Source organism: Emiliania huxleyi (assembly GCF_000372725.1).
Source record: "Emiliania huxleyi CCMP1516 unplaced genomic scaffold EMIHUscaffold_8, whole genome shotgun sequence".
Classification (NCBI taxonomy): Eukaryota; Haptophyta; order Isochrysidales; family Noelaerhabdaceae; genus Emiliania; species Emiliania huxleyi.
In genome coordinates this window covers 425,434-444,384 of record NW_005196021.1, presented here as the reverse complement: position 1 = coordinate 444,384, position 18,951 = coordinate 425,434, and the positions used below count along the sequence as shown (strand labels likewise).

The 18,951-nt window shown below is 64.4% G+C and overlaps 4 protein-coding genes across 4 annotated transcripts; all 4 read left to right on the top strand.

Annotated features, from left to right (window-relative positions):
- Positions 1–484: 484 nt before the first annotated feature.
- EMIHUDRAFT_198442 (hypothetical protein) lies at positions 485–2,095 on the top strand (the record flags this gene model as incomplete). The annotated part of the gene is made up of 3 exons (XM_005759506.1): positions 485–720; positions 792–1,110; positions 1,964–2,095. The coding sequence occupies 3 exons, from the start codon at positions 485–487 to the stop codon at positions 2,093–2,095; spliced, it is 687 nt and encodes a 228-aa protein (XP_005759563.1).
- Positions 2,096–2,770: 675 nt separating this feature from the next.
- On the top strand, positions 2,771–3,974 carry EMIHUDRAFT_198441 (hypothetical protein; the record flags this gene model as incomplete). Its single annotated transcript, XM_005759505.1, has 2 exons — positions 2,771–3,117; positions 3,269–3,974. The coding sequence occupies 2 exons, from the start codon at positions 2,771–2,773 to the stop codon at positions 3,972–3,974; spliced, it is 1,053 nt and encodes a 350-aa protein (XP_005759562.1).
- A 6,325-nt stretch (positions 3,975–10,299) lies between these two features.
- Positions 10,300–10,742, top strand: EMIHUDRAFT_198437 (hypothetical protein; the record flags this gene model as incomplete). Its single annotated transcript, XM_005759504.1, has 3 exons — positions 10,300–10,406; positions 10,491–10,609; positions 10,684–10,742. 3 exons carry the CDS (start codon positions 10,300–10,302, stop codon positions 10,740–10,742), a joined length of 285 nt encoding a protein of 94 aa, XP_005759561.1.
- A 3,564-nt stretch (positions 10,743–14,306) lies between these two features.
- On the top strand, positions 14,307–15,658 carry EMIHUDRAFT_198434 (hypothetical protein; the record flags this gene model as incomplete). The annotated part of the gene is made up of 2 exons (XM_005759503.1): positions 14,307–15,173; positions 15,587–15,658. 2 exons carry the CDS (start codon positions 14,307–14,309, stop codon positions 15,656–15,658), a joined length of 939 nt encoding a protein of 312 aa, XP_005759560.1.
- Between the last annotated feature and the right edge of the window lie 3,293 nt (positions 15,659–18,951).

Here is an 18,951-nt window from a genome sequence, read left to right as displayed (position 1 = left end):
ATACCTGCCTCCCTCCCTCCCTCTCCCCCTCTCTCTCTCGCGCGCGCTGCCGAACTGCCGCACGTGCTGACGAGCCTTGCTGCTGTGACTTGCAGGGCTGACGGGAGGCTCTCCTCCCCCGGACGAGGGTCTGCTCCTCGAGGAACTGTCTAGGAACTGTCCAGGAACTGTCTAGGCTCTCCTCCCCCGGACGAGGGTCTGCTCCTCGAGGAACTGTCTAGGAACTGTCTAGGAACTGTCTAGGCTCTCCTCCCCCGGACGAGGGTCTGCTCCTCGAGGCGCTGCCTGCGCTGGTGCGGCTGGTTGCCTCGCGAGACGCGGAGGCGCGCGCCCTGTCGTGCCTCGGCCTCGCGCACGTCGCAGAGGCGCGGGGCCGCCCCCCCCCCCCCCCCGCCCGCCCGGGAAGCCGACGCGGCGAGTCTGGGCCTGGTCCCCAGCAGTGGTGGCGAGGGGTGACTAGGCGGGCCCACCCCTCGCCGATGCGATGGCCGCTTCTGGCTGCGCTGCCCGGCTCGCGCACTGCCTCGAGTACGGAGGCGCGGAGGCGGAGGCGCTCGCGCTGCGCGCGCTCGCGGCGCTCCTGTCCGGCTCGTGCGAGTCGGTGCGCGCCGTCCTCGACACCGGTCTGGCGCGGCTGCTGCCTCCGCTGCTCGAGGGCCCGAACGCGGCCACGCGCGGGGAGGCGTGCGGCGCCGTCGCCTCGCTCGCGGCGGGCGCGCCGTGGGGGGGCGCATGGAGGCGCTGAGATGCACGAGAGGGCGCGCACATGTGACGGCGAGGTTGCGCGAGAGCTTAGGCGCCCCGTCTCGCATCGAGTGGCTGATGGGCACGCCGCTCGTGTCGCTGGTGGTGCAGCGGCTGACCGTCGACGAGTTCGGCGTCAAGCGGCAGGCGCTCGGCGTGGTTGCCAACGTGCTGCAAGCCTTCCAGGCGGACCCGCGCCCGTCGACGGCAGGGTGGGCCGCGTCGCTGGTGTACGAGCACGGCGCGGTCGCGCCGCTGGTGGCGCTGCTTGACGTGCACGACGCCGACGTGCTGCGCGTTGCCCTCCACGCGAGCGGTGGTGTGCTGGCCGCCGGCGAGCAGCTCGCGCGGGGCTCGCGGGGCGGCGTGTGCAGCAACCCGTTCACGCTCCCGTTCGCCGAGGCGCTCGTCGGCTCCTCTCGGCCCCTCTCGGCCCCTCTCGGCTCCTCTCGGCTCCGCTCGGCTCCTCTCGGCTCCTCTCGGCTCCGCTCGGCTCCGCTCGGCTCCGCTCGGCCCCTCTCGGCTCCGCTCGGCTCCGCTCGGCTCCGCTCGGCTCCGCTCGGCTCCGCTCGGCTCCGCTCGGCTCCTCTCGGCTCCGCTCGGCTCCGCTCGGCCCCTCTCGGCTCCGCTCGGCTCCGCTCGGCTCCGCTCGGCTCCGCTCGGCTCCTCTCGGCTCCTCTCGGCTCCTCTCGGCCCCTCTCGGCCCCTCTCGGCTCCTCTCGGCTCCTCTCGGCTCCGCTCGGCTCCTCTCGGCTCCTCTCGGCTCCTCTCGGCTCCTCTCGGCTCCGCTCGGCTCCGCTCGGCCCCTCTCGGCCCCTCTCGGCTCCTCTCGGCTCCTCTCGGCTCCGCTCGGCTCCTCTCGGCTCCGCTCGGCTGCTCTCGGCTCCGCTCGGCCCCTCTCGGCTGCTCTCGGCTCCTCTCGGCTCCTCTCGGCTCCTCTCGGCTCCTCTCGGCTCCTCTCGGCTCCTCTCGGCTCCTCTCGGCTCATCTCTCGGCTCACCTCGGCTCACCTCGGCTCACCTCGGCTCACCTAAGCCCACCTCGGCTCACCTCTGCTCCTCCGTGCTCCGCTCCGCTGCAGGCGTTTGGCGTCGAGAAGCTCGAGGAGCTGCAGCAGCACCCAAACCCGGCGGTGGGTCGACGCGCGGCGGCGCTGCTCGACCGGTACTTTGGCGGGTGTTTTAACCCATCCCCTACCCCCACGGTACCGAACCCATAGGCGCTGCTCGACCGGTACTTTGGCGGCGCCGGAGACGCGATGGACGCGTCCGAAGACGCCGCGGCGGCGGACGGCTGCGCCTTCACGGGCGGTGGCGAGGGGCGCGAGCCCCGCGCCGTCTACGTCTTTTGAGGCTCCGGCTCGGGTCGCGGGGAGGCTGGGTGCACCCTACTTTTTGTACGACCTTCGTACCGGCTGCATGGCTCTGTCTCGGCCCCCACGAGAGTGGGCGTGCGCGTACAGTGTTTGTCGAAAACGCAGGCTGTCGCGAGAATGAGATACCATGAGCGAGCTATATCGTCCTGCTCGGCTCCAGCCAGTAGACAAGTCTTGTCATCAACAGAGTAGAAGGATCTGACCTCGGGGCCGATGTGACCAAGCGCTGGTAGCGTGGTTTTACCTCACACCCATGGTCTCACACGCTGTGCCGCCACCGACGAGTGCGTTGGACTTTTCACTCCGGACAAAGACGGCGGCACGCACACGAGCTGCGGCCGTGCCGCCGTCATAGCGGCGAGGCGCGGGACCGTCTGTGGCGAGGTGGGTCGCGTCCCTCGATTTCCTCAACTCCGCCGATAACGATTGGGGTAGGGGCCCTAACTCGTGATAGGCCACTAGTTTCCCGCAGGAGACTCACCCTCTCCTCTCCTACCTCTTCTTCTGCCTCTGCGTCCTTCACGGACTCTCCGTGGACATCTTTTACTTCATCTTTTACGGAAGTTTGAACTTCCGTGCGTGTCGGGCGCTCCCGCCCGCTCGCTGCTCTGATGAGCGCGGCTTCCGCTGCTCTCTCCTGCTCACCTGGCCATGACGCCGCTCCTCGTCCTTGGCCGCGCCAGGCTCTCCTTCCTACTGCGCCAGCCCTTCGGCTGCATCAGTTCTTTCTTCTCCGTGCAGGATCTGTGCGTCTGCGCCATTGTTGCTGTTGCTGGCGACTGTCCTTGGCAGCAGTGCACGATGGGCGATGGCCTCATCTGCTTGCCTGCGATGCTCTGCGGTCGCCTCGGCCCTGCCACAGCGGCCTCGTCCACCTGGAGACCCGAGTCGGTGGCTCCACAGCCCGCTCTGAGGAATGCTGTTGCATCTCAACTCGTGGCGTGCCTCTCTCTTCTCTCCGGCCTCGTGCTGCAGATGTGGCTGAGCTCTGCGCTCAGGTGGCTCTGGGATATCTCCTTTCCAGGCAGCACCCCTGCACCTTGCACCTTGCATCTCAACTCGTGGCGTGCCTCTCTCTTCTCTCCGGCCTCGTGCTGCAGATGTGGCTGAGCTCTGCGCTCAGGTGGCTCTGGGATATCTCCTTTCCAGGCAGCACCCCAGTGCCGCCTCGTGGGCGGCGTGGCGGGCGGCCAGCTGTCACTGCTGCCTTCCCTCTCGAGTGAGCCTCGCCTCGCTCCTCTTCTACTCGAGCCTCGTCTCGTGTGCCTCCTCGTGGGCGGCGTGGTGGGCGGCCAGCTGTCACTGCTGCCTTCCCTCACGAGTGAGCCTCGCCTCGCTCCTCTTCTACTCGAGCCTCGTCTCGTGTGCCGCCTCGTGGGCGGCGTGGTGGGCGGCCAGCTGTCACTGCTGCCTTCCCTCTCGAGTGAGCCTCGCCTCGCTCCTCTTCTACTCGAGCCTCGTCTCGTGTGCCTCCTCGTGGGCGACATGGCGAGCGAGCCTCGCCTCCCTCCTCTTCTACTCGAGCCTCGTCTCGTGTGCCTCCTCGTGGGCGGCGTGGTGGGCGGCCAGCTGTCACTGCTGCCTTCCCTCTCGAGTGAGCCTCGCCTCGCTCCTCTTCTACTCGAGCCTCGTCTCGTGTGCCTCCTCGTGGGCGGCGTGGTGGGCGGCCAGCTGTCACAGCTGCCTTCCCTCTCGAGTGAGCCTCGCCTCGCTCCTCTTCTACTCGAGCCTCGTCTCGTGTGCCTCCTCGTGGGCGGCGCGGTGGGCGGCCAGCTGTCACTGCTGCCTTCCCTCTCGAGTGAGCCTCGCCTCGCTCCTCTTCTACTCGAGTCTCGTCTCGTGTGCCTCCTCGTGAGCGGCATGGCGCGGCGGCCTCTGGACGCTCGGCGACCGGCCTCACCCCTCTCGTGATTTGGCTGTCGCCTCTGTGGCTCCATGCCACGGCCAGTTGCCCCTTCTGTGGGGTTCATTGGGCTTTCCGGGCCACCTGCCCTCGCTCCTCCTCCACTGCGCGTTGGGATGTCAGGGATACTGCGTAGCCCTTCCTGGTGGAGGCGCGCGCGATTCCGTGACTCTCCTTTTACGCGCCAATGTACCCTCACCGAAGGTGCATAGGAGTGAATCCGAGTGAAACTAGTCCGCCGATAACGATTGGGGTAGGGGCCCTAACTCGTGATAGGCCACTAGTTTCCCGCAGGAGACTCACCCTCTCCTCTCCTACCTCTTCTTCTGCCTCTGCGTCCTTCACGGACTCTCCGTGGACATCTTTTACTTCATCTTTTACGGAAGTTTGAACTTCCGTGCGTGTCGGGCGCTCCCGCCCGCTCGCTGCTCTGATGAGCGCGGCTTCCGCTGCTCTCTCCTGCTCACCTGGCCATGACGCCGCTCCTCGTCCTTGGCCGCGCCAGGCTCTCCTTCCTACTGCGCCAGCCCTTCGGCTGCATCAGTTCTTTCTTCTCCCCACCCACCCTATCCTGCCTACTCTCTGGTGGCTTTGGGGTGTGGTTCTCTCTATCTGGTCCGAGGTGCGATCCCTTACGGCGCCGCGGGCGGCTACAGGACGTTGAGGTCCCCTCCGTACCTGTAGCAACCCAAGCCGTTTGAGTCCCAACCCTCCGCCTTCAGTGGCAGGATCCCAGGGGATGTCAGGGATACTGCGTAGCCCTTCCTGGTGGAGGCGCGCGCGATTCCGTGACTCTCCTTTTACGCGCCAATGTACCCTCACCGAAGGTGCATAGGAGTGAATCCGAGTGAAACTAGTCACGGTCCCCCTTTTACTTGCAACTTCGGCGGTCCTTGTAACCGCAGCGAAACTTGGGAGCATCGCCCTCGTGAGCACTGTCCGTGTGCGATTTGGGCCCGGGGTTGTGATTTTGTGTGAGCAAAGCCGGCCGTTCCCGGGGTTGTGTTTTGTGTGAGCAAAGCCGGCCGTTCTCGATACAATCACATATGGTCGTGAGGCTCGTCCTTGTCGTGTCTGCGCTGCCCTTGGTCGCCGGGTTGGGCAGACACGGGGCTGGGAAGCACCATGGTCGGGGTGCGAGGCAGCACAAGCGAGCGGAAGCAGCAAACATCCGGAGCAGTGCAAACGGTCTCGGCTTCACGTGCACGGTGGGCGTCCAGGCGACGGGTGGCGAGTGCATCTTGAGCACGCTCTCGAGAGACCCTAGGCCTACGTGACGGTGGCGCCGACCGTGCGCGCCGCCGCCGCCGCCCCGCCGGAGAGCAAGACACGCCGTGGTATTGACGCGTGTGGCTGCGACTCTTTAGGCGGCGGCAGCGTACTTTTTGGCACAGGCGTTGCCTCGGCTGTTCCTCGCTTGTTGCATCCCTGCTTCACTTCGGAAATCTCACCTCTAGGAGTGGATGTGGCACGCGCTCTTCCTCGGCGTCCCTCAGACGTGCCTCGGCCTGCCCACGTACCCCCGGCTTATGCGCCAGGCCTCTGCGTGGGATGCCCACCGCAGCTCCCTGAAGCGAGGGAAGAATATCTGAGGGGTATCGCAGACGTTTGGAGTCAGTGCGAAAAGCATTTTGGACAGTGCAGAACTAGCATTGTCCCCGGGTCTCCGGAGAGATACAGTATGAGCTTCGCGACATCCTCTACCGGTGGGAGGGGGTTTGGTCGTTCCTGTTTTTTCTTTTTGGGCTTTTTGGCCCTCGATACAGCCGGGGTGTTAGCGGTTAGGTATGTTCGGGGTGATATTTGTCACATAGGATACCTCGACTAGCTCTCGATCGGCTAGAGCGTCGACTCGTGCGCCGCCTCGTCGGCGGCGTGGCGGGCGGGCGGCCGGATGTGCCGTCGCCTCGCCGGAGTATATCTCGACTCGCTCTACATCGGCTAGAGCGTCGACTCGTGCGCCGCCTCGTCGGCGGCGTGGCGGGCGGGCAGCTGGCGTGAATCAGCAAGCGACAACCGCGTGAATCAGCAAGCGACCGCGGCGTCACTCCTCTCGCCATCCGCTCCGTCGCTTGCCTCTCCGTCCGTCGCCTCGCCATCGGCTTCGCCGCTCGCCGCTCCGTCCGTCGCGCCGTCTACTTGCCAGCTTGCTGATTCACGCGACCCGCCACCCGAGGCTGGTATCGCGGCCATCTCCGCTGCCGCTGCAACGTCGCTCACCGCGCCGGACGCTGCCTCCGCTCCACTCCGTTCTCGCTCGAGCTCCTCGCCATCGGCTCCGCCGCTCGCCGCTCCGTCCGGTCTCGACTCCTCCAGCCCCTGCGACTCCCAGCCAAGCAAGCGACGTCGCCTGACATGAGACTGCGAGGTGCTCCCAGATCAACCACAGCTACTACGCAGTGCCACATTCTCCAGCTACTACTCAGGGCCGCGCCCCCTCCCCGGGGGAATGGTCATGTTTGTGTCGCAGGAGGTGAGGCACGAGGACTCTCACGAGGACCAGTAGCCTGACCTGTATCGAGAAGCTTCACCTAGTATTCTCCCCTCCCCACCCCAGAGTGATAAATAGTCCACCGTATTCCCATATCCCTGTATTCCCACACCCAAACAGTGGCACGTCACAACTCCCCAACTGTCTCGTTGTGCAAGTTTGGCACGTCATAGTCTCTGACTGCTTTCGCTGGGCGGCACGCGCTGCGAGACAGTCGACCTCTTTGTTGAGGTGTCACAACTCGGTGCATAATTGCGCCACTTCCCCACCGGTACATAATTGTGCCTTCGTACTTTGAATACGCTCTACAAATATGTCAGCCTCGGATAAGGAGGCCCGCGGTGTCGCGGGCATCCTATCACCCGCGACCAAACCGCGGGACCGCGTACGACTCGACATCCACTTGCGGCTGGACACCGACTCTTCGGGTTCAGATGCCGATCTCTCGAGCACGAGCGAGAGAAGAGGGACGCCTCGAGCAATGCCTCGTCCACAAAGATGTACGGGTACCTCCTGCCGTTGGAGTTCGTGATGACCGAAAGGGCACCCTCAAAGGTGCGAGCCTCGAAGTGAGTGCCCGCTCGACCGGCTCCCGGCGCAGTTCCCTGCTGCGCCCCGATCCTCGGTAAATTCTGTAGGCCCCATGGCGCTCGATCCGCCCACGGCTGCTCACGGGATGACCCCGCGCGGGCGGTGGGAGGAGCCATTCTGGAATTGAGTAGATCGAGGGCAAAGCCATGCCCTCTCACCGCTCGCGGTCGCAAGTCCATTTCACATGGCTGACCGCGTCACCCGACAAATATCCCCGACGTGTCCTGCAGTGAAGAGTCCACTCCACCGCACCGGCTGCCCCTCGAGGCGGCCCGGAGCCTGGACGCTGGCCTCGAAGATTGGCTCAGCCTCGAGCCTCGAAGTCAAATCTGAACCCAAAATCCCTTTGAACCCTGTCCCTGTCACTGTCCCATGGTCCGGTCATAGAGAAAACCGATCCATCCATGAGAGCACTTGCCTTCCACCTCAGCCCCTCCTCGACCCGCCCGTCGCACTCCGTCTCCATCGGCTCGGTCTCCGCCTCCTCCTCTCCCTCCACCACCTCCCAGTCCAGGTCCTCCGCGACGATGTCTTCTATGGTCAGCATGCCGCCCGCCATCGCGCCGAGCGCGACGCCGGCCACATCAAAGTCGGCAGCATCGTCTGCGACGCCGTCCGGATCGACAACGAACACGCCATCCTCCTCTCGGACCTCGCCGAACGCAAGGTGCCGCACCAAGCTCCCTTCGCCCTCCGCAATGAGGAAGGCTTTCCTCCGCCGGCAGCCCGCGACCGTCTTTGTCGAGGCCTCACTGGCACCACTCTCATAGCCGCTGTCCGCGGCCGACGAGGCACCGGCGTGAGCTGCAGTCACCTTGCGCTGATTGCCGTGAGCCGAGCCGCCTGCCCTGCCGCTCGTCCCACTCCCAGGCACACTGCCAGCCGCGCCGCCGCTGCCGCCGCCGCCACCTCCGCCAGGCGCGCCTCCGCCAGGCGCACCGCTGCCGGCCGCAACGCCGCCGTGCGCGGCCTCGGCGTCGACCTCATCGTCGCGGGCGAGGTCGGCATCATCTCCGACATCATCACCGATATCGGGCGCGACGGAGTAGGACAAAGCGCTCTCGTCGCCTACTATGTGCCCGCGAGCGTTTCGCGGAACGGAAAAGAAAAACGACAATCGGGGCCGCAAGAGCGCCTGAGCTACCGTCAGCATATGTGGCGCGGGTACGCCGTCGGGCACTCCGCCGTCCTCCATTGGCTCATCGAGGAGGTTCCACTCGCCACTCATCGAGTCATCGTCAACAGAGAGCTGGTCGTGGCCCCGCTTCCTGCTCACGCCCGCCTGGCCCTCGACGCGCACAGCCTGCGGCTCGCCGCCGCCGGGGCCGTTGTCACCACTGCTGTCGGCTCCGTCACCGCTGCCGCCGCCCACGATACCGCTGCCGCTGCCTCCACTGCTGCCGCTGGTACCGCCGCTGTTGCCACCACCGCCACCGTCACCGTCACCGGCATCGCCGACGCCGCCAAGCCCTTCGAGCACTGAGAGGAGAACCGATGGCACCTCCTCGTGCGGCTCCTGTGCAGTGGCAGTTCAGGGGCGTGAGAGGCCGGGACGTGGGGAAGGGATAGGGCACTCTCGCACGCACGTTGTCCCACGCCGGCGCATGCTCCAGTAGCTGAGTGTAGTTCCGCGGCTGGTCCACGCGGCGCCATCCGCCTGGGCAGTGCGTCGCATCGATACCGTAGACGTCGCGCACCGTGTCTTTGATCTTGTTGCCACGCAAGAAAGACGTCAGGTTCTTCTGCGAGCGCAGTCCGCACATGTCATCGCGCTGGCTTGCAACCCTCACCACAAAGCCGCCGACGTCCCAGTTCGGGACTGGAATCGGATCCTCGCCGCTGTCGATGCGCTGCAGCCAATGCACGCTCGCTAGCGACCTCAATCCCTTCGTTGACCATCTTGGCTTCAACGCCAATGCGGCTCAGCGAGAACCAGGCGTCGGGTTCGACGAGCGTCTTCAGGTTGGACACCGACATCCCGCGACCACAACAGCTACAGAAGCGGGACAGTTCGGTCTCGGGGACGCTCAGAAGGCGCATATGCTCGTCAACGAGCTCATACGGCATCGCAGGCGCGTGCTCGGAAGAGGCGGGAGGCTCGCTTCGCGCTGGAACCCAGGGGCTTCGCTGTGGAACCCCGCGCTTCGAGGTGGAACGTTTCACCTTTTTTGGCCCTGGCAAACCTCCCTCCGGCAAGTCTACTCTCGGGGGCCAGTGTGCAAGTCCTTGATGTGGTTCGTTTCCACCGCGAGGGCGGCCCCTCGAGCCTCGTCGAGCCCGGATCGACGACGTAGATGACATCAATTCGACGTGCATCATTAATTACCAAGAAATCGACGAGCGAAACGTATCGGCTCTCAACCGTCGTATCTGGCACCGTATACAAAATGAATTCGGGGGCGCGGTACAAACGGGGTACACCAAAAGGCACGGGTTGCCTGCATGGCGTTCGTGCAAGCCCCACCCGGCTGGCGAGTGGGCTCGGGGGCGGGCCGCCCTGCATGGAAAAGGGAGGAAGGTGTCCCTCTTGATGGGGCATGGAACATGTATGAGGAGAGTCCGTGGCTCTCGGGTGGCGCGCGAGGCGCGACGCGGGCGCGTAGCGAGCGCTCATGGCTCGGCGAAGGAGACTTGCTTCCTGTCCGATGGGGAAGGAGTCGAGGATCAGCCTCTGGAGCTTCGGCCGGACATCAGCAATCGAGGAACGGATAGCAGCTAAGAGGGCAATGGAAGTACCGCCAGCACCCTGGATATCTTAGACGACCAGCGCCCGCTGCCAGCGCAGCTGGAGTGGTGTCATGATTTGGGCCGCGTGCGGCGGAGCGGCTCGCGCCGCCCGACAGAGCTAAACCTGCCTGCCACACCGGCCTCTCTCGCCTCTCCAAGGGCGGCACCGCGTAGCACTGACTCACACACGCCCCTCCTCCGCGCGCGGGCGCGCGGCGCAGCCGCAGGCCGCTGCGGCGGTTCTGCTCCGCCCTTGCGCCACGGCCTCGTCGCCGCTGCCGCCGCCGACTCGGACAGAGGCACCACCGGCCACAAATACGTGCCATCCAGGCCGTCGCGGCGGGTCCCCGAGTAGGTTCGGGTACGGGATGCTCACAACCCGCGCGAGGGCGCGCGGGTGGGCCTTCAAAGGCGTCCGTAGGTCAGCCTGCCAGCCACGTATGTGGAAGCACGGAGCACGAGGAGCTCATGCTCCTCTGCGACACGTGCGACCGCGGATACCACACCACGTGCCTCTCGCCGCCTGCGCACTGCGCGGGAGACCGCGCCGGCACGACGCGGCTCATCGACCTGAGGTCCCGGAGGGCCATGGAAGAGCTGAAGCCAGTTCTGCAGATGTGTGCTAACTACACGACGCGCTGCTCATTCTTGAGCTCCAGAAACCACAGCAAATTTCCAGCCGGGTTCACGCTGCTGAGTTTCTTGGACTGGTCGTCCCTCCGAGAGATGGAGAAGCGACTCAATAGGTCGCTGAGCATGGCTGAGTATTGGGAGTTTCGTTTCGGAGCTGTGAGAAGGGCCCGCTCGTCGGGCTCGACGATCCGGTCCTCTCGATTAACACTGCGCCTCAAGGCATCCTACTTGCGCAGTACTGCTGGAGTCTGGAGAGGAGGATTTGCCACGATGAATAAATAAATCAATAAAACGGTCAAATGGTTCTGCGGTGAGCTTCGCATGCATGAAAATGGAAATGCGCAGCATGTGTTCGCTCCACTGTCCACACACATGTTATTCCACGGTTTCCACGCTGCAAGGAGAAGGACCAAGGTGCAAATACATATTTGATGTTCCATGACTTCTTTTCCGTTCGATCTCGTTTGCGCGAATTTTTTGTTTTCATTTTTTCGAAGCACCAACCACCAATGTGGGGCACGGAGCCCTGGCGATTGGGGCGCCCGCAATAGGTAGGTAGGTAGGGCGTTTTGGTCGAGTCATGTGTTCAGACCCCCTATCTGGGTAGGAGCCGGAACCCTGTGGGGGCTCGGTTCGGGCTTCGTTTATATCTTAGCCGCCGTGAGATGCCACACCACCCTCGTACCTATACTCCACCAATGAGAAGGTGAAGAGATCTTATCGGCCAGGCGGGCAGGGCAGGCGGGCAGGCGGGCGGGGTCAGGGAAGACTATTCCTAGCGGGCGAGGGCCCTCGGGTTACGCCTCGTCCGGCCCCCTCCGAGGGGGGAAGGGGAAAGAGCGGGTCCTCGGGGTACGCCTCCTCCGGCCCCTCCGAGGGGGGAAGGGAATTGCAGTTTTCTGTCCATCTAGGGAGGGGTGGAAGAAATGTGAAAGGCTTCGGATTTGAAACGCCTCTCTCGACTTTTTTCGCGAGCCACAGGCGCTCGCCCTCGCCCTGTGAGCCACAGCGCCTCCGGACAGCGTGCCGAGCGCCTGCTACAGGCCTGCCTGCAGCCCAGCCGCAGTCGCTGCGGCGGCAGCTAGTCGGTTCGGCCTGGACTCGCGCGCGCCGAGATGGGAACCCAACACACGGCGCGTCGACCCGCCTACGCTTTTGCAACAAAGTCTGCTTGGCTTGTGCAGGTGATGCCCAGAGCAGCAGAGACGACGCCGGCAGCCTCGGCTCGACCTCGAAGGCGGATCTCGTGGCCAAAAACCTGTGCTCTATTCGTCGGTGGTTCACAGTAGACGTCTGTGTAGGGAAGCTCTCGCGTCGACTACGGCCGCCGAAGACTGTCTATGAGGGCACACCCGAGGAGGCGCCGATTTCAAGCACCGTGCGGCGGTGGCCAGGTCACAGGCATCGGCTGTGACACTGGAGAGTCGAGCAGCGGCACTGAACTTCCCTACAGGTCATTCCAGCGACCCACGGAGTACGGTCTCAGCGCGCAATCACTCTACTAGATCCCATCCTTGCCGGGCCTCTGCGAATGTAGGTACCGAGTTCATGCGTGCCCAGTTACAGGCTCATACTGCCTGGTCTCCAGCACCTATGATCACCGCGCCAGGCCGCAGTCGACGACGTTTGTGTGCGCTGGCCGCACTCAACCGTTGAGTCGCGGTGTATCAGTCTGACCACACTCGGGACCGCGTAGGCGATGTGGGCGACTCTGGCCGTCCTGCATATGACCGACCATGACCCAAGAGGAGTGTACACGAGACATATCGTACATGGCTGGCGTTCTCGCGGCAGCACTATCGCGTGCGGCCGAGTGCGAGCTTCCGTGCCCGGTGCCAGACGCACTCGGCACCAGACGTCCTCGGGAGCTCGCAGTTTTGCCATACCTGCCTGCCCTCCCACTGGCTCGGCGCTCCTGGTCCCTACCCTCGTAGGCAAGGCTGAGCGATCCCGAGCTCCAGGGCGCCATCGCCGTGCTCGGCGGCGCCGCCAAGGGCGCGAAAGACGCGCTCACAAAGGACTAGACGCGCTGCTGCTAAAGAAGCCGGGCACGCTCGTCGCGAGAAGTGGCTGCCGCCGCCGTCGGGAGGGCGGCAGCCACTTCTCGCGCTGACCAACGCGCCTTCGCCGACCGCCGCGCCATCGCCGATGCCGTTGCTCGCGCTACCGGCGCCACCGGCCGCGCGGGCCGCGCTGGCGGCGCCGCCGCCGGCCGCTGCGGCTCCGCAGAGAAGCGATCCCTCGCGCAGAATCGCCCTCGGTGCCGCGGCGGGCCGGGGGAGAGGGCGTGAGGGTGTCTGTGGTGGGTAAGGGCCCCTTGCCCATCGGGTCGCTGCGCGCTAGAGCAGCGGCGGCCCGCCTAGGGGGCTCAGGGCGGCCTGCCGGAGGGTGCCCCTAATGTGAAAAACACCTCCGGGGGAGGCCAACTTTGAGTGGTTGTGCCGAGTACTGTTTAAGGGTTGTGGGGCTGCTGTGGGCGGTTTTGGGCGTCCCTGGGGCACCCTCTGGAAGGGTCTGGCCCGTTGGTTCGGGGGGCGTCGCGTCTAGGGGGTGTATTCACACCTCAAAAATCGTTTCACGGAAGGTACACCCCTCCCTAGTGCGATTTTTGGCCCATTTTTTGCTTGGCATCGGTGAGAAATCGCACTATTTAAGGGCAAAAACCGATTTGCTGTGGGGGGCGTTAGCCGCATACCTGTGGCCTGTTGAGAAGGGTTCGTCGGGGTTAGCGCACCACTAGCCCGGGCTGGATGGCTGGATGGACAGAGCTCCATCCACCTACCTCCCGGGCTCTGGAGAGGGTGGCCACCACAACTGCGACTCGCCGCTTTCCTCCCATGAACTTGTTGTGAGCTCTGTGTCCTGATTGGTTGGCCAAGAGGAAGGACCGCTTCTAATTCAATTTTGACCGCGCAAGATATAAAGGGTGGCTAATAAGGGCTCTGTCTGCACGCAAGGCGCCCGCGTCGCAGACGCGGTACCATTGACAAATCTGGCAGAGAAGTTTCTCCGAGACCTCGGGAGCGGCAGGTTATTCACACCTCGGCAGTGTGGGCAGGGCAGGGCAGGGCAGTGTGGATTTCACACCCGGGGCAGGTAGAGGATTGGGCAGGGCAGGGCAGGGCAGTTGTGCGGCAGTACGCGGCAGGGCAGGACCACAAGGCGATCATAGCAGACCCGCGCGTGGCGCGCGAGTACAAGCGACTCGAGCGTCGCCTGCTTACGCAGGAGCATGTCGACGCCGCTCAATCGCGCGTATCAGCACCGCTTCCCCACCTGTCGCAGATCGAAGCACAGTACCCGACCACAATATGTAAAATCGTGCGGTGTATAAGAAAAGGTGCACAACACAACTCACATACCGAGCGTGCCGGTCGCCGGGAGATGAACAGACTGGTGACAGTGTGGCACGGGGTCAGGTCGGCGGCCCCTATTCGAGGGAAGGTGGGACGAGTATGCTCTAGCTGGGAAAATCTCATGTGCATGAGGCATCGGAGTGGCAGCTGAACGAACAGCGCGAGAGACGCTCACTCTCTGCTCCAAGCACATGCGAAAATCATACGTCGTCCCACGCTCACACACACACACACACACACACACACACACACACACACACACACACACACACACACACACACACACACACACACACACACACACACACACACACACACACACACACCACACAAACCACGCACGCACGCACGCACGCAAACGCACAAGCACGCGCACGGACACCCCTCCCCCCCTCCTCTCGGGTGATCGCCGTGAGAGAAGCGAAAAGGGTAAAACATTCTCGTTTCCGAAAAAGAAGTGCATCGACGACCCCAGAGGGGAGCAAGATGCTCACATCGATCAACAACAAGGCTCCGGCCAAGCCACAGCTGGCTCGCATCCGCTCTTACACGATCAGACGGCAGAGCTCACATCACTGGACGCCGCCAGAGCTGTACTACAGCGGGCCACACGATGCGGCGACGCGCAACGGCTTCTTGCGCAAGGTGTACGGTATAGTGTGCGCACAAGTGCTATTCACGACAGCGGTGATGCACGCTATGATGAGGGATGGTATGGCGCGCGTGGCGGCCACGGCAGTTTCCGGCGTATGGGAGGACCGATCCTGCAGCCCACACATCTTGTGGCCAGGACATCTTACCTGCACGAGTGTTGCCATCGAACCGTTCGTGCCGTTGTTGATGCCAGCTTTTGCCGTGTCGCTCTTGCTGACCTGCTGCCTGGACGGCTTCAAGAATACATACCCGTACAACTACCTTTTGCTGGCCGGCTTTACGCTCGTCGAGGGCTTCACCGTCAGTTTCGTCTGCGTTGCGCTCGGCATTGAGAGGCCCGAGGTGGTGCACCAGACCTTCATGCTGACCGCCGCCCTCTTCGTCGGCCTCACCGCCTTCACGATGCAGTCGCGCATAAGATTCAATTTTCTTGGCGGCTTCTTGCTCTCATCGCTCCTCCTCCTCTTCGCGTGGGCAACGATCAACGCCGCCCTCGGCCTCCCCTTTGCCTCCACCGCCTTCTCCCTGCTCGGTGCCCTCCTCTTCTCGCTCTACGTAGTCTACGACACCTCCATGATCTGCCACCGGCTTGGCTACGACGACTGTGTTGTCGCCGCCATCGAGCTCCACCTCGGCGTGGTCAACCTGTTTCTGTTCCATATGCGCCTGCTCTCCGACGATTCTCTCTCGAGTCTCTCTGTAGGTTGAAAGGTGAGGGAGAGGGCTGGGGTGGCGTGGTAGGGGACTGGACATGATGGTGTGCCGGTGTGTGTGCTAGTCTGCGCCAGTCCGCGCCCTTGGTGCTCTACGTCACTTTTTTTGAGTAGATAGTGCCGAGCTGGCCTTGACAGCATTTTTCGCGGTTTTTGGTGAGTTTTGCACCACAGACTTTTTGCAACAAGTCTCTTACGTACCGAAAGTTTGAGATATGAGATTACAGTATACAGATTGAGAGAGACGTACAGATTACAACAATCCCCTTAATAAGGCTAATACGCGCTGCACATTGCAGCTGCGCCCGACATGGGACATGCACGATCATGCACATGCGACATGGCTCGTGCTCCATCTAGGGACGCAAAACCGCGGGGCGTGGTCGACCATGCGGAAAGGGCCCAAAGGGGGCAGGGAACCTCTGGCTTCTCTTCGTTCGGCCTAAGTTGCTCGTGCACGAAGCCGCGTAAAGCGGGTCGTGGGGGTCGCGACGCGTGCGCGCGGAAGACGGCGCGCGCGCGTGGCGCCCCGTTCCCGATCGATTCCGCTACTTCACGCGATCGCGATCTCGGGCGCTCCCGCCGCGGGCGAGGCCGCGGGTTTCGCCACGGCCAGCGAGACGACGCCCAGGACGAGAGCGATGAGCTGGAAGCCAAAGCTGGAGACGCACGCGCCAAAGCCCGGGCCGTAGCCCCGAGCAACGCCGCAGGCAGCAAAAGTGCCGGCGGGAGCGGTCGAGCAGTGGGCCTCGTCTATAAGGTTCTTTCAAGGCGGCCGAGGAGGGCGGTGAGGCCGGCGCCGAGGAGGAAGGCGGCGGCCAGCTTCCACTTGCTCGTGTCGGGCCGAGCGGGCGCACCGAGCAGGCTCGCCTCGTACATCGTTGGTCCGCGAGCTTCGTCTCGTCGGTGAAGCCGGCGACGCGCGAAACTTTGGCACAAGGCGTTATGCAGCTCGAGTGACCTTTGCTTTAATGGTTGCAAGTTGGGCCCTCAGGAAGGAGAGAGAGAGATTTTTAAAAGGACAAAGAATTCACACTCGCGCCGGCCCTGGATGTGAGGTTGATCACCTCACTCCAAGGAGACTTTGTATTGGCACTAACTAACACGGTTCGTACGAGAGAGAGAGAGAGAGCGGTTGTGCATCCCTCCGGGGGCCCCTCTGCGCCGGGGAGGCGTTGTTGGAGGCTAGGACGCAAGCGTCCGTCGCCCTTTTCAAACTCGGGGCCCACTCCGCTACGCTCCGACCCGAATTTGGAGGGCCTGAAAGTTTAAGGTGTTGCTGCGCAAAAGGGGTCGGACACAGGGCGCAGCTCATGCTAAGAGCTCGAAGGGGAGCTAGAGAGAACGACTACCCTGTCCCGTTATTGCGTACACCAACACCACAAAGCTCTCTCTCTCTCCTGTCCTCACTCAGAGCACAGAGGGGGGTCACCTAGAAGGCGGAGGTCATCATGCTATCTGTGTGGTTCCCAGCGTTTTTCTTGTGGGAACCTTTTTAAATCCTTCGAACCCGCCCTGGCTCCCGTGGGAACGCAACCCCGCTTCTTCCTCTGTCGCGTCGCTCTCTTCTGCCTCGTCCTGCGACGCCGCCGCCTGCCCAAAACGCATGGCACTCTGAGAGGACTAGTACCGTACGATGGTGAGGACGCCGCACAGAAAGACCACACGCCTGAAGTCACGTACCGACAGGCAAGGGTGGGCGTACCGAGGACAGTGCGAGTGGGGGGGCTTTGGTCGATCGGACGCGTGTTAATGGAGCTGCTCTTCTACAACCCACACCTGTTGGGCTGGTGGGGCGCAGCGGTACTCGACAACCCGGACTGGGAGCGACTGGCTAGAGACAAGAAACCGAAACCCAAAATCTGCCGGTGGACCAATGAAAGAGAGGAAGACGCACGAGAGGTCCCGCGACACTGTGTGTGTGTGTTCTCCGCAAGCGCTCGATCCCGGTCCTCGTCTTTATACCTTAACTCGTCTTTACCGTACTGCCCAAGGGTCATACGGACTTTCATAGTTAGAGGCTGCGCAGGCCGTCCCGTTTGCTGTTTCAAAGAAAGAAAACGCGATGGTAGAATAGCCCTGTAGGTAGGTAGGTAGAAAGGTGAAGAACAGCCAGGCTCGGACTGGACACCAACGCGGTATGGGTGGACGCTGGACAGATGATGACGACACGCACGAGCGACACACAGACACAAACACTGAAAGGGGGGGGGTTTTTCTTCTCGGGGGGTGCATCGGGAGGGGGAAGGCTGGGGGTGATTTCTCAGATTTTTCCCGCAACCTCCTTCCCCGATAGAGGACTCCTCCCTGAGTCGGCGGATCGAATTTCCACGCGAATTCCCCTCGGGCATCGCTGTGAATGAGCATTCGCAGGCCAGGCCACAGGTGCCAGCGGCACTGGAGAGCTCTCGCTCCCTTCCTCGCCGCCACGCCGACTGGCGGCTCGTCGCGGGCGGCCAGGTGATCGGCTAGAGCCCAGACGTCGGGCTTGGCCTCCGTCGCCGTTCAGATGGACGGCTGTTGGTGGTGCGGGACCACGAACTGGGCGGTGAGGCGGTGAGGCGGTCAACGGGCTGCCCGCCGTGGCTCTAGAGCGAGGAGAAGCGCTCGGGCCGGCGTCTCCGGCGTCGACGTGCATCCATAGGGACTGCGCGGCGGCGGTACGCAAGAAAGCTTCTGCGCTCGCTGCTGAGGAGCTTGCTGCTCCGCCGGCAAGAAGCACGCGCTCCGCTGTCGAGACTGCGCGTCCCGACAGCAAGCGCCCCGCTGTCGGCGGCTGGGCGACGGAGTGTGGGGTTGATACGGCGGTGATACACCCCCCTGACAGCAGCGCCTCGCGGTGTGGGCTGCGAGGTCACTCAGGGTGACCCAGGGGGCGGCGGGGGAGCACTCTCCCGCCGGAGCAGCGGGTGAGATTCCCGCTACTCGCTCGAGCTTGAGGTGCGCCGCGCCTCGCCTGTGCTGCCTTCCCGGCTGCCCCAGCCGCCCTCACCGTCCTCATCCCCTCCCCCACCCCCTCCCCCTCAGGCTAGGCCCTCGCCACCGCCGCTGCCGCTGTCTCCGCCACAGCCGCCGCCGTTTCCCTCCCCCCCACCCCCTCCGACGCCGTCGCCTCCGCTGCTCCCGCCACCACCGCCGGCCGCCTCAGCTCTCCCTCACCCACCTCCCACACACCACCAACGCCCTCCGCGCGTCCCCGCAGGCCGCCTCCGCGCCTCCACGCCCCCACGACGACCTCCCGCCCCGCCCTCCCCGCGTCTCAGACCTTTGGCCGTGCTCCGCTCGGGGCGACTCGGCGCCGCCATCGCGAGCACGCCGCCCTCGCCCCCGCCACCTTTCCCCCCGCCGCCATCCCCACCGCCGCCGTCGCCGCCGCCCCCGTCACCGCCACCGCCCTCGCCGCCCCCTCCGTTGCCCCCCGCCGCCGTCGCCCCCTCCGCCTTCCCCGCCTCCTCCATCGCCTCCGCCGCCGAGCCCTCCGCCACCAAGCCCGCCCCCGCTCTCACCTCCTCCTCCCTCGCCGCCTCCGCCATCGCCGCCGCCTCCCTCTCCGCCGCCGCCCTCACCGCCCCCTCCGTCGCCGCCGCCGCCATCACCGCTGCCGCCATCGCCACCACCTCCCTCGCCACCACCGCCCTCCCCGGCCCCGCCAAGCCCGCGTCCGCCGTCGCCGCCGCCGCCGTCGCCTCCGCCACCATCCCCGCCGCCGCCCAGCCCTCCGCCACCATCACCACCACCGCCCAGCCCTCCGCCCCCAAGCCCGC